The following is a 12,207-nucleotide window of genomic DNA, read 5'->3' as shown; positions in this document are numbered from 1 at the left end:
GAGCCTTCTTGTCAAAGCATTCCAAGAAGACAACCAAAACACTGGTTTATATATTAACCAATCAGTAAGTAGTGTGCATTGACATAAGGAAACAACACCAGCTAAATTCTAAGATAAATAAGAAATAAATGTAGCAGTGGCATCTAAAACCACAAGTTGTTTCTGGTAATAAAACTGCTGAGTTAAAAAAAAAATTTTTTAACCCAATTTAAAGTACATATCCCTTTCATCAAACACAACAATTCTAAAACTAAGGCATTTAATGATTTACTGCTTGCCACCTGCTTTTTTTTTTAATTTTATACACCCAGTACATATATCTGGTTTAATACCCTAAATTTAAAAGCTATTTCCGCAGTGAAATAAAAAAAAAAAAAAAAAAAAAAAAAAAAAACTATTTGGTTGCTAACTTATATAAACTTTCTTTTGTTTTACAAAATATCTGATGCTTGAGAGTTTGAAGTTATGGAACACAACAGTCAGAGCTGATGGCATTTTCATCATCCTTGATGTCTGCTGTAGATGACATCACACACAGCTCACCAGGTGGCCAACAACCTTGCAGGCTTCCATTCTTCAGTTTTCACCACAAACATTTACCTTTCATTTATCTTGCTACATACTTATAATTTGAGGAGTGTTTCTATAGTAGATCAAGCCTCAATCTTCACTACACCCCCTTCCACCACCATTAGCTAGGTCAACCATGTAGTTTCACACAGTGGATAAATTAAAAAAGGTACCTGAGCAAGAAGGTTCAGGTTTCAAATATCAGCTGAACCACAGGGAAACGTCAATGGCTGGTTTCACAGGCCACTATTGGCACTAAATGTGGACTACCTTATCTAAAAGGTAACATTAGGTAGTGTTAAGATTAGTGCTACTGCTATCCAGGGTCTGTGAAACCAGGTTGACAGAGCAACTTGCTGTGGGTGTGAAATATCAAGAGTTATCATAACTAATGCACCTTGCCTTTTCTTTATGATCAGTTTGTATCATTTTTAGGTTTCAGTCATCATATCCTGGTGACTTTTTAACATCCAGTTTAAAGCAGCCCTATATATAAATAAGTGCAAATAAATGCACCCCCCCCCCCCCCCCCCCCCCCTCTCCCCCTATATTGCGCCCTTGGCAGCCACCTATGTCGCATATCCCTAACGCTGGCTCTGCAACCATTAACCTGTTCTCTGCATCACTCTAGTGGATGCAAGAAACACCACATAGAACAAATGCACCTAGTTGCTTTTTAAAGTCAACTGCAGTACTTGTGCTTCGGGCTTGTAAGGACAGTCAGGACACCACAGGGGAATAATAAGCTTTTCATCTCAGCTGGGTTTCCCTGGCAAAATAATAAAACTAGCCTTCAAGCCTACAGCTTGTATTATATTACCATTGAGAGGGACTGCTTTCATTTCAAGAGTGTAAGAAAGGTAGAAAAGCACTATATGATTATATGCATGCCACCTCCTGCATTCAGTTCATCATACATGCCTACTGCGCTAGTATTCCTAATTCCACTAAAAACATTAAGTCAATTTGAAATGCCATTTGCACTTGAAGATCAATGTTATGAAAATAAATTAGGTTGGAAAACTGAAAGAAAACCCACCAAGATGATCTGATATGAAAGAGATGAAATAATTATTATATCAAGTGGCCCTTACCAAACATAGTCTATGTATAGATTTACCTCAAAAACAACAAAACAGAAATTCAACAAATAGATGCTATTTCAGATCACTACAACAAATGGCAATGTAGCTTGTCTGATTACAATGAAAGGCAAAGCAGTTACAATTGTCTAAATCTCATTAACATGCAGGGATGGAAATAGCCCCCATTGAATGGCAGTTTGATCCATATCTGGTTTTACTATGAGTTTAATAAGACATGCCTGAGGTTGTTACCTATACACGGTGGCTAATCAAGCTCATAGTAAAACCTGGAATGGGTAAAACTGCTATGCAATAGGAGTCCTAGTTTCATCCATGACATGTTATATTGTACATCTAATTTGTTAAGCTTTTTGCTCCTGCTTGACCTGTAACTAATAAAGCATTCCTTAATGCAATAATTAATTTACAACAAGACATTGCCCATAACCAGTGATTTTACCTGAGAATGCATTGCTGTAGTAACGGGAGAGGGTCTGCATGATGTCTTTCGAATGCTGGGTCCAGGGTGCAATCTTTCTGTAGGTTTTCACTCTGTGGACAAGCTGAGAGCCTCCGTACTGCAGAGACAGTGTGTCCCCATGGTCTTCATACAGCTCTTCAAAGAGTCTGGACAAAGGACACATCACTAAATATTATGTAGCATGCTATAACACGCTTTGTATAATTATGCTCCATCATATATACATCCAATCGTTACATAGATCTCAAAACGAGCAATTTCAAAAGTTTTAGAAAATCTTTTTTACAAGCTATGATTTTAGACTGTCTTGTATTTCTTGGGTTGTTTTTCGTAGACTGAAATTTTCCCTGTCCCTTGCATTGGATTCTTTCCTGTCAATAACCAATCAGCTGCTTCTCCTACAGACTGGCATACTTTCAGCCCTGAAGACACTACTGAGGTAAAATGACAAAGGAGGTAAAGTATTTACATACTTCCTGGAAGGCCAGGCAAGCAAATGAGAGCTTTCTTTAACCTAGTGTAGTGACGGGTGTCAGTTTTAAAATGAGAATATGTGTCGTCTATAACACCTTTCTTTCAAAATTTGAGACACTTAAGACCTATGTAGCCAACGGAAGTACAAAATGGGCAATATTTACAGAATTACTGTGTTATACAATTACTTTCAAAGAATGTCAGCTACATTAGGCAATGACAGTGTAGATTCAGGTAGATGCTTTCATCATGCAATGCATTAGCTGAAAGTGTCAACTTTGAAATACTTCAGTTAAAAAGCAGGGTATGCAGAGACAGCTCCCTCCCCCCAAAGGAATTAGAAAAAAATGAAAAGGCCATAGAGAAAAATCAAATATCTGCAGGTCCACTCTAGTTGTGTAAACATGAAAATACACTTCACGGCACAGCAATAGCTGGTATACTAGCCTGTTTGCTTCCAGTGCATAAAGATCAGCTTCAAAGTGTGTTTTATCTCTAAAGTGTGGCATGTGTTTATTTCAGCAGGTAGATCCTTGCAGAGATTTATTCATTTTAATAGGAAAAACAAAAAAGAGTCACTCTCCAATCACAAATACTAACTTCGAGCATCATTTTGTTGTATTCAGTTACAAGTCAACGCAAATTATGAAAATCAGGCAGAGCACAAAATCTGCTAGAAAACAGTAACAAAACAAATGAAGTACCATCGTATAGACATTAGTTACCTGACACAGTCTGTATCAAACTGTAACCTAGGCTTGTCGATCATGCCCAGGGTATAAAGCTGGTATGCCAAAGCACACTTCCCAACCATGAACTGGGCAGTATTGGTACGATCCAGACAGTCCACACAGTTAGTCCGCAAAACACCAGTCTACCACATAATACAAAAAAGAGATAGTTAGGTGATGGATCTTGGAAACACTCTTTTATAAACAGATAAATAGAATAATTAAAAAAAAAAAAAACCTGCCATAACAGAAATTACATTTGCACATCCCTAGAGATTATTTCTAAAATCACATTACCAGAAATTTATTACATTTTTTATTTTTATTTAGTCGTTGTCAATTATTTTTACCCCTTTTTTCTCTCTAATTTAGAATTGCCAATAGTGTTATTATTAATCTCGGTTCACCACTGCAACACCCCCAAGCGACTCGGGAAATGATGGCTAACACACACATCTTCCAAAATGTGTCCCTGCCTAGCTGTCTTTTTTCGCACTGCGGATCCACAGCGAAGCCATTAGACCTATAGTGCCAAAGGACAACAAGATCTGAATGGCTCCACTGCAGACCTGCAGGCTCCCTATCTGGCACAGGGGTCGCTGGTGGACGGTGAACTGTGGATTGCCCTGCCGCCTTAAGCCCTCCCTACCCCTGGGAACTCCGGGTCACAGTTGGCAATGACATAGCCTGGATTCGAACCTGCGATCTCCAGGCTATGGGGCGCATCCTGCACTCCACGCGGAGCGCCACTCAGGTGCCCCAGCAAAAGGACATTTTAGATGGAATAGTCAGCATAGAAATACAGTAGAGAATGAAAGACAGCAATCACGATAGGACATTAAACAGGTAATACATTATGTATTTTAAAAATAGAAAGATTTTGTAAAGCGGACCAGAAGATACCGGTACGTAGTCTTGTGAAGCTCAATCAGGGGCCATTACTGAATAAAATGAGGGGCGAGGACTGATGGTATTTTATGCAGATTTTTCTCCTCAATTTTAAATGGCATATTCCAATTTACCTCACAGCTATTCCCCCTGTCTGGCCAATCCCATCTTTTTAACTGGCATATCTGAGGATAGTGTTGCCAAGCTACTCAACCCTGAGGAAAGGAGTTCAAACTTGAGGTTTTCATCTGTCTTTGTCTGGCACCTGGTCATTATTGGCAAACTCTACCCATTAGGTTGAAAAACTTGTTTGTCTGTACCTGCATACGGCCGCTGGCTGAAGCATAACCCCCAAGGTCACCCCACCTACAAGATAGACAAAATGATACAAAGAGTCATCATGGAAAAACAGTGATTGGGAACACTACAAGGCAGCCTAAAATGAGAGCACAATTATAACAAGGAATCAAGAAGACATGGACGAATTAGTTACCAAAGAATCATCAGGTAAAATAAAGCTACTTCTTTCCTCCTGTATTACTACTCTGAGCAATGCTACTTTGATGCTGCTTATGCCGAACATACCATTGTTTGTATGACAGACTACTCCTTGATCTATTTTTACAATCGCTTTACTTTTGGCAGCTTGTTAGATTCAGGCACTGCATATGCCAAAATACAACAACAAAAACATGCGCAGTAAGTGATGCTAATATATTCTTAACACGTTTCAGGCACACAACTCACTTGCTCATCCCACTCACATTAATGACTGAAGGGATTTGTGGGAAAAGATTTTGAGAAATTGCAGAAATATTATTGCCCACTTTAAAATGCCAAATATATTGCGCATGAATGTTTGTTTAAATCCACTGATAAACAGAACACGCACCAAGCCTGAAAAGGTAAACAATATTTAAGTCTATTTCTGGAAAATGCCAAAAGTCTATATTTATATGTATACACAGGGAGTACTTTGGGATGCAGCATCTTATTTACATATGTTATGCACCAGCAGTTTCTGACTTTATATTTTCAAAGTATCTGCCTAAAAGAAAATGCTTGGAACAGAAAAACGTGTAACAACTATTTTGTGGTTTCACTCTCTACGGATGGAATTCAAGTTTGCATTTATTGTTCTCTTGTTTCTTTTGTAAGTTGCACCAACATTCCCAGACATGGCTCAGAGAATGAAATACCACCTAAAAGACGACATTAATATCAAATATGTTTCATCCAGATTTTAGTTTGAGATATATTAACCAATAGAACTTTGTATGCAATGATGTTTGGTTCTCATGAAAAAGGGGCTTTTCTTGGCAGCATAAGAGACCAAAAGCCATTTTTCCACAAAATAAGGACAGTAGAAATTTCCCACATTGCTCTGAGATCCTGCCACAGGCCTGTCTTGGGGTAAACACCCTACTGTCCATAGTGACCTGCAATATTGGTAGCCTCCAGGAGAGATATAAAGGTTCTGGAATTGAGATCTTCATTTTACATTTTTTTTTTTGGTGAATTTCCAATTACAGCACCCCATAACAGCTCCAGAAAACTGATCCCACAGTTATGCCAATCACCTCTTTAAATCCAAGGAGCTTAACAGTGAAAATCAGTGAGCTACTGGCCTCTGGAAGACAAATGCTAGCCCTGTAAGGGTCCATGGTGAGATGTGTAATCCGCGGAAGTGCCAATTATTAGCAAAGATTTTGCACAGCCAAGACCTGAACCTGCGTTCTCCTGAATGTACAAATGTACCACAAAGTTGAGCCATCTTTAATAGAAGAAATAAAGCATACAAGATTGATGCTTACCTTTCATCAGGCCTTGCTTTGTTGCAGTAGAAATCTGGGCGATTTACAAAGAACCCTGTTCTTTTTACTACATTTTCTGCTATTAAGCTGAGACGATCCAGCACATTGCACAGTTTGCTTGTAAAAAAAAAAATATATGGAGTCAATATTACTGTGAAAACCTGGTGCTGAGCTCCCACATTAAGATGTCATGTAACATCAATCAGAAAATGATTAACATTAATGTTTAATGAGGGTGATTAAATATGCTGTAGTTCTTTATTCACAGTTCACTATTTACTCTCTGAATCTGCCATTATAATTAAGGAAACAAAAGACACTAAGAATGCTCAAAGGTACCGATTATTAAAAATAATATGTTAAAATTTCAGTTTTTTGGATCTGTGGATTTCTGTACCTCTTTGTGTATCTGGCCATATCCCAGGCAATATAATCGATGTGGTGCTCTGGAGGCAGAAACTGGTTGAGGTATGTCACGGCAGGATAAAGCTCTTCACTCAGGATGTTTTCATGCTTCCGCTTTTCACGTTTCTAGAGTTCAAAAAATAATAATAAAGACAGACTTATATCCTGACTGACAGTGCTGTGAAGACTGACACTCTTCCAATGATAGGTATCCACAAAGTGAGTTCTCATTACTCAGCCATCACTGGCTTAGAGTAGAAAAAAAAAAAAAAAAAAAAAAAAAAACAAACACTAGATAATTAAAAGGACATAAATCTGATAATTTTGTTATTCCCTATGAAAGCAATGCTTTTTACTATTCACATCCTCTGGTTTCCTTGATGCTGAAATTTGTGAGAGTTGCATAAACACATAACTAAGAGGACAGCAGTTGGGAAGAATCTCTAAACTATTAATTTATTAAAATTGTACTGTCGTTTGTCAAATAATAGCTTCCCCTTGTGTTAAACTGAGAGGGTTAAACATTAACAAACAGTTTCAGTGGTGTGCTTTAGGCTAGCATGAAAAGATGGCAGTGCAAAATCTTCTTACACACTATAATTATATAAGCTATTCTAACAAAACAGACATATGGAAATCCACACAGTAAAACACTAAGCCTTAAACATCCCAATGAAAAATAAGCACCTATTTAGATATTTAAGCACCTATTTAGATATATGCTGTAAGATGTACAAACGTTAATCAGTTGTTCGCTTAATAGCTTTTTCATTTTACCTTTAAAATTGCAATACCAAAACAAACAACAAACCTTTTTCATAAGTGATAACATCTGCTTTGGGGTACATACAGTACAATTACTGTAAAAACCATTAAGAGGTTTACAGTGACTTCATAAAAGGGATATGTCATGTAGGTAAGGGCACGGCTTTCAACTACATCCAAATGAACACAGGCACGACTGAATTAAAAGCAAGTAGCAACGCAGAACTCCATGGAAATGAGTCCGCAGACTGCTCCAAACCAGCCTGAACAGGGCAGTTCATGTTCCTTCTAGTCTGTGAAGAGATAGAGGGCTTCTTCAGTTGCCAATAACTACAGCAGCCTTTCTCAGGTTTTGTAATTGACGAGTTTGTTTGATGTACGAAGAGGAATTCTTAGTAAAAACCCTTGAACATCTACTGCCCTGCAGGCTAACAACAACAATAAAGTAAGATATCATTATAATGTTATTACTCTAAGATTGGAAGATCAGTACATAGGTGTCATTAGGATAACCCCTACGCATAATTTACAACAGAAGTACTCAGTGGTGAGCCAAACACTCGTCTGATAGTAGTTACCGTATCACCTATATCAAGCACGTCGACTTACTCATTCTTGAAAAACTACAAGTTTACTGCACTGTTTACATTTCTCTCTACACAGCTGAAGAATGACTTTTGTCCAAAATGTCGTGAAATACATTTTTGTATCACGTAAACCTTTTGTGCACATCTAAAAAAAAGAAACCTTTGTTTCTCTTTTTTCAATTTAGTACACTACAGTTATACCTCCTTTCAAATTTCTCTTTATCTATGTCTCTATCTATATACATACATATACACATACAAGCACAGTACTGGCACAGGTTATGGCAACAACAAATGATTTTCAGCAAGACTAGGTGTGGGGATTGTACTGTCCATTTACGGTACCCTAAAATGTTGTCCTTTTTCTAGGAAAGCAGTACAACTGTGGAAGGGAAGTTTGTTGCCAGATACCTTTACTAAGACTAGGGCTGTGTTCAAAGGTTTGAATGCTAATTCGCTAGCCAAGAATTAGAAGGTGGCTCTAAACCTGTATATTTCAATTTTTAAAACTGAGCACCGTCCGCTCCTCTCTGGGATCACTCGACAAGCGTAAATTCATATTATTATTAGTAGTAGTTTTACTAGTAGTAGTATTAAAGTAGTAAGATGTGACTGTGACTTATACCCTGCTTGGAACAGTGACTGTTAAATAATAATGTATATAATCGCAAGCAGCATCAATTACATGCCCATAAATAACGTGTATTTATTTAAATGATAAAAACATGATTACTGTTCTATATAACTTATTTTTAAACTACATGTGAATGTTTTATTCCATTTATATGGATTTCCTGTATAACAGGATTTTCAATTAAATAAACGAGTAGCTATGGCGATGTCACCAGTAAATTATGCAAATTAGTACAATCAAAGGTTCGAACCTGCATTCGGTAATGTGTTCCAAACCTTTGAAGGTCAAAATGTACCCTTTGTTACAGCTTTAACTAAGACTAGTAAATATCTTGGTATCCTTGCATACAAAATCATCTACTCTTTAAAAATGTGCAAGAGATTTTAATGAACAGTTTCTCCCACATGCTGTAGTGCCCCAAATAGGATTCACTTACTATCAATTCAGAAAGACTGTGTATGACATCTCTTCATTTTACCCTCAAAAATTGTTTCTGTCCAAGGACTGCCATGGACAACACTATATTGAATATTGTACAAAGTCCTGGCAATCACCACTCAGGAGTCACCATCACCTGTTGCACTGCTTTCTTAGAAAATGGAAAACATTCCTGGGTTTCTACTAGATGTCTTGTTCATTAAAATATTTAGTATACTGTGCTAAATTAAAATATCAAAATACTTAGCAGGAGATGAACATCTATTCAGGGATATCAAGACATTTAGTAAGGATCTGCAGTTCAATCCCCACCTCTAGTCTTGCTGTAAATCATTAGTTGGTTGCCATAATTGGTGCCGGTGTCATAACTGATACTGCCTCCCCATACGATAGTGCCTCCCGGAGACATTATAAGACAGTATAAACCCATCCGATCTACCTGTATGATAGTGTCTCCCGGAGGCATTATAAGATAGTATAAACCCATCCGATCTCGTCTACCCATGTGATAGTGTCTCCCGGAGGCATTATAAGATAGTATAAACCCATCCGATCCCGTCTACCGTCGTGTGATAGTGTCTCCCGGAGGCATTATAAGATAGTATAAACCCATCCGATCCCGTCTACCCGTGTGATAGTGTCTCCCGGAGGCATTATAAGATAGTATAAACCCATCCGATCCCGTCTACACGTGTGATAGTGTCTCCCGGAGGCATTATAAGATAGTATAAACCCATCCGATCCCGTCTACCCGTGTGATAGTGTCTCCCGGAGGCATTATAAGATAGTATAAACCCATCCGATCCCGTCTACCCGTGTGATAGTGCCTCCCGGAGGCTTTATAAGATAGTATAAACCCATCCGATCCCGTCTACACTTGTGATAGTGTCTCCCGGAGGCATTATAAGATAGTATAAACCCATCCGATCCCGTCTACCTGTGTGATAGTGTCTCCCGGAGGCTTTATAAGATAGTATAAACCCATCCGATCCTGTCTACCTGTATGATAGTGTCTCCCGGAGCCATTATAAGATAGTGTAAACCCATCTGATCCCTTCTACCCGTATGATAGTGCCGCTGTAAGTGGAGAGATGCAAACAGCAAATACGGCTTTCACCAAGAAGAGATTGTAGAAACTGAAATTTGTGCACAGTATTAAATATAAATCACTAAAATGTACAATTAAACCGCAAAAGCAGCACAAATCTAAAGATAAATAAATATCACAGGGTTCCACTGAAGCAAACCGTGGCTAACAATAAACAATATATTTATAAACAATGACCAAACAAGGTTTCTCTGTTCAATACTCTTTATCCTTGGCACAGAGCTCAAAGACACTTGCTGAAAGTACCCTGTTATAACGATCTAAGGTAAGGTCTTGGAGTTAAAGCTACAATAGCATTAGCTACACAGTACAAAACAGAGGGTTTTTTTTTTTTTTTTTGGGCTGTATTAATTCTAACAACTAATAACATTAATAAAATAAATCTGAGCAGTGCAAATACTGTAGCCTGGATCTAACAATAGAAAATACATTCCAACATTACACAGGCATTATTGCAGAGGGAATATTTGTAACATTAGGTAGGATTACGTTACAATTAGGCATGTTTAAAAAGGGGGGGCGTTTTGATCGTTCAAACTGGTGTGTTGACTCGACAGAATCCGGTATTTTATTTATATATATTATATATATATATATATATATATATATATATATATATATATATATATATATATATATATATAGTTTGTTTTTTCTTTAAGTAGTAAAGAATAGTCTTGAACACTTGTCATAGCAAGCTTTTTGCATAATGCCCCCTTATAAGCAAGATATTGTTTTTAAATGCCTTCCCCAAGGTTAAATACTTTAAATAAACAAACAAATAAATACATTTTTAAGACAACTGGACTCCAAACTGGAGAATGTACAGAACCTGGCTGTTTCCACCCCAGTGTTTAAATATTTAATTAGAAATTGTGTTTGATAAGCTACATAATGGAATCCTTTTTAAATTAAAATGGAGTGTCAAGGCACCTAAACAGCTTTATTAGGAACAAAGGCATACTGCAAGAGGCCATCCCTAAGCAGTCAAACTAACATCTGTGAAAAACCAAAGTCTACAAAGTGTGCAAACCCAGTGTGTGACCCTAATGCCTTTTCAAAGGAAGTTAATCTTCACCAGGAAATGGATTTCAAAGATGTGTCCAGGCTCTATTCAATTTAACTAACTGCTTTACTTTTTTTTTTTCTTCCTACTTGAAATAATTGTTTATCACTCGCTGCACGAACTACATAGTTCCCCATTATAAAAAATGACTGAATACATATAATGCAACTGTAGTATTCCAACAAAGCACAACTGTCAACTAATCTTTCTTTTTCCAAATGTGACAATCACAAATTCAATTTTCAAACTTGGTTTCACACATACTGTGCCTCTGTCTTGTTCCGACTTTTCTATTACCTTGAGCATGCAGTGGAATCATCATTGTGAACACTAAAGTGCTATTATTTGGATTCTTTAGCAAAACGTTCAAAGCACTCCCCACCCACACACACACACACAATGAATCACATGGCCAGACCTTGTGAATCTGTAGCATCCAACATGTGAGTTGCAACGTGATTACAATCAACTCTGTGCCAAAATGTCAGGCTGTAGCATTTGCAACAACATGGGAATATTAAGAATAAATCTTCACATGGCTTGTTTTGGAAATAGTTGGTAGTAATACCATTTATTAACATCTAGCCTTTTCCTTGTCAACATGTGACATGGATTTTTGAGAAAAGGATTTAATATACAGTATTTACACTGTAGTCATCACAAATCATGCTGTTTGAGTTTAGTAAGGATACCGGCACTCAATAACCCTTTCTATACCTGATATTTTCATCAAATTTTACATTCATCAAGGTAAGCTTTGATCTGGATTTTTATAGTATTTACAACATGGCTTTGACTCTTGTAAATACTTTTAAAACATATCCAAACACAAAATACAAAAACACGTTTTATTGCACAAGGTTATTGTGTTTCTAGGAAATGAACAATAAAGTAACCAATTGGAGTTGCTGATTATCTTCTACATCAAACAGCATGATAACATGATCTAATTTTAGGCACATTCTCTATTTTTATGCTTACATAAACTTTCAGACACCAGAAAATGTATAATATAGCAGATCAACTAAAGCCATCAGTTTAGTACTGGATAAATAACACTTGTTTGCTCTGACTAGATAACATGAATACTGACTATGTAACACAGTAAGGGGTAGATGCAGTACAGTGTTGAGTCTGTTGCAATCATTGCAAACCAGGTCA

The 12,207-nt window shown here is 37.2% G+C and overlaps 1 protein-coding gene across 2 annotated transcripts in view; it reads right to left on the bottom strand.

Annotated features, from left to right (window-relative positions):
* fig4a (FIG4 phosphoinositide 5-phosphatase a) overlaps positions 1–12,207 on the bottom strand; it is an 81,556-nt gene that overhangs the window by 49,879 nt on the left and 19,470 nt on the right. For both annotated transcript variants that reach the window (XM_041249908.1, XM_041249907.1), the window contains exons 12-16: positions 6,441–6,574; positions 6,044–6,160; positions 4,550–4,595; positions 3,336–3,484; positions 2,116–2,282 (exon numbers count right to left, since the gene is read on the bottom strand). In XM_041249908.1, coding sequence (XP_041105842.1) covers positions 2,116–2,282; positions 3,336–3,484; positions 4,550–4,595; positions 6,044–6,160; positions 6,441–6,574 — 613 coding nt within the window. The remainder of the gene's footprint in view (positions 1–2,115; positions 2,283–3,335; positions 3,485–4,549; positions 4,596–6,043; positions 6,161–6,440; positions 6,575–12,207) is intronic.

Source organism: Polyodon spathula, chromosome 5, assembly GCF_017654505.1.
Source record: "Polyodon spathula isolate WHYD16114869_AA chromosome 5, ASM1765450v1, whole genome shotgun sequence".
NCBI classification, from domain to species: Eukaryota; Metazoa; Chordata; class Actinopteri; order Acipenseriformes; family Polyodontidae; genus Polyodon; species Polyodon spathula.
This window is presented reverse-complemented; position numbering and strand designations above follow the sequence as displayed.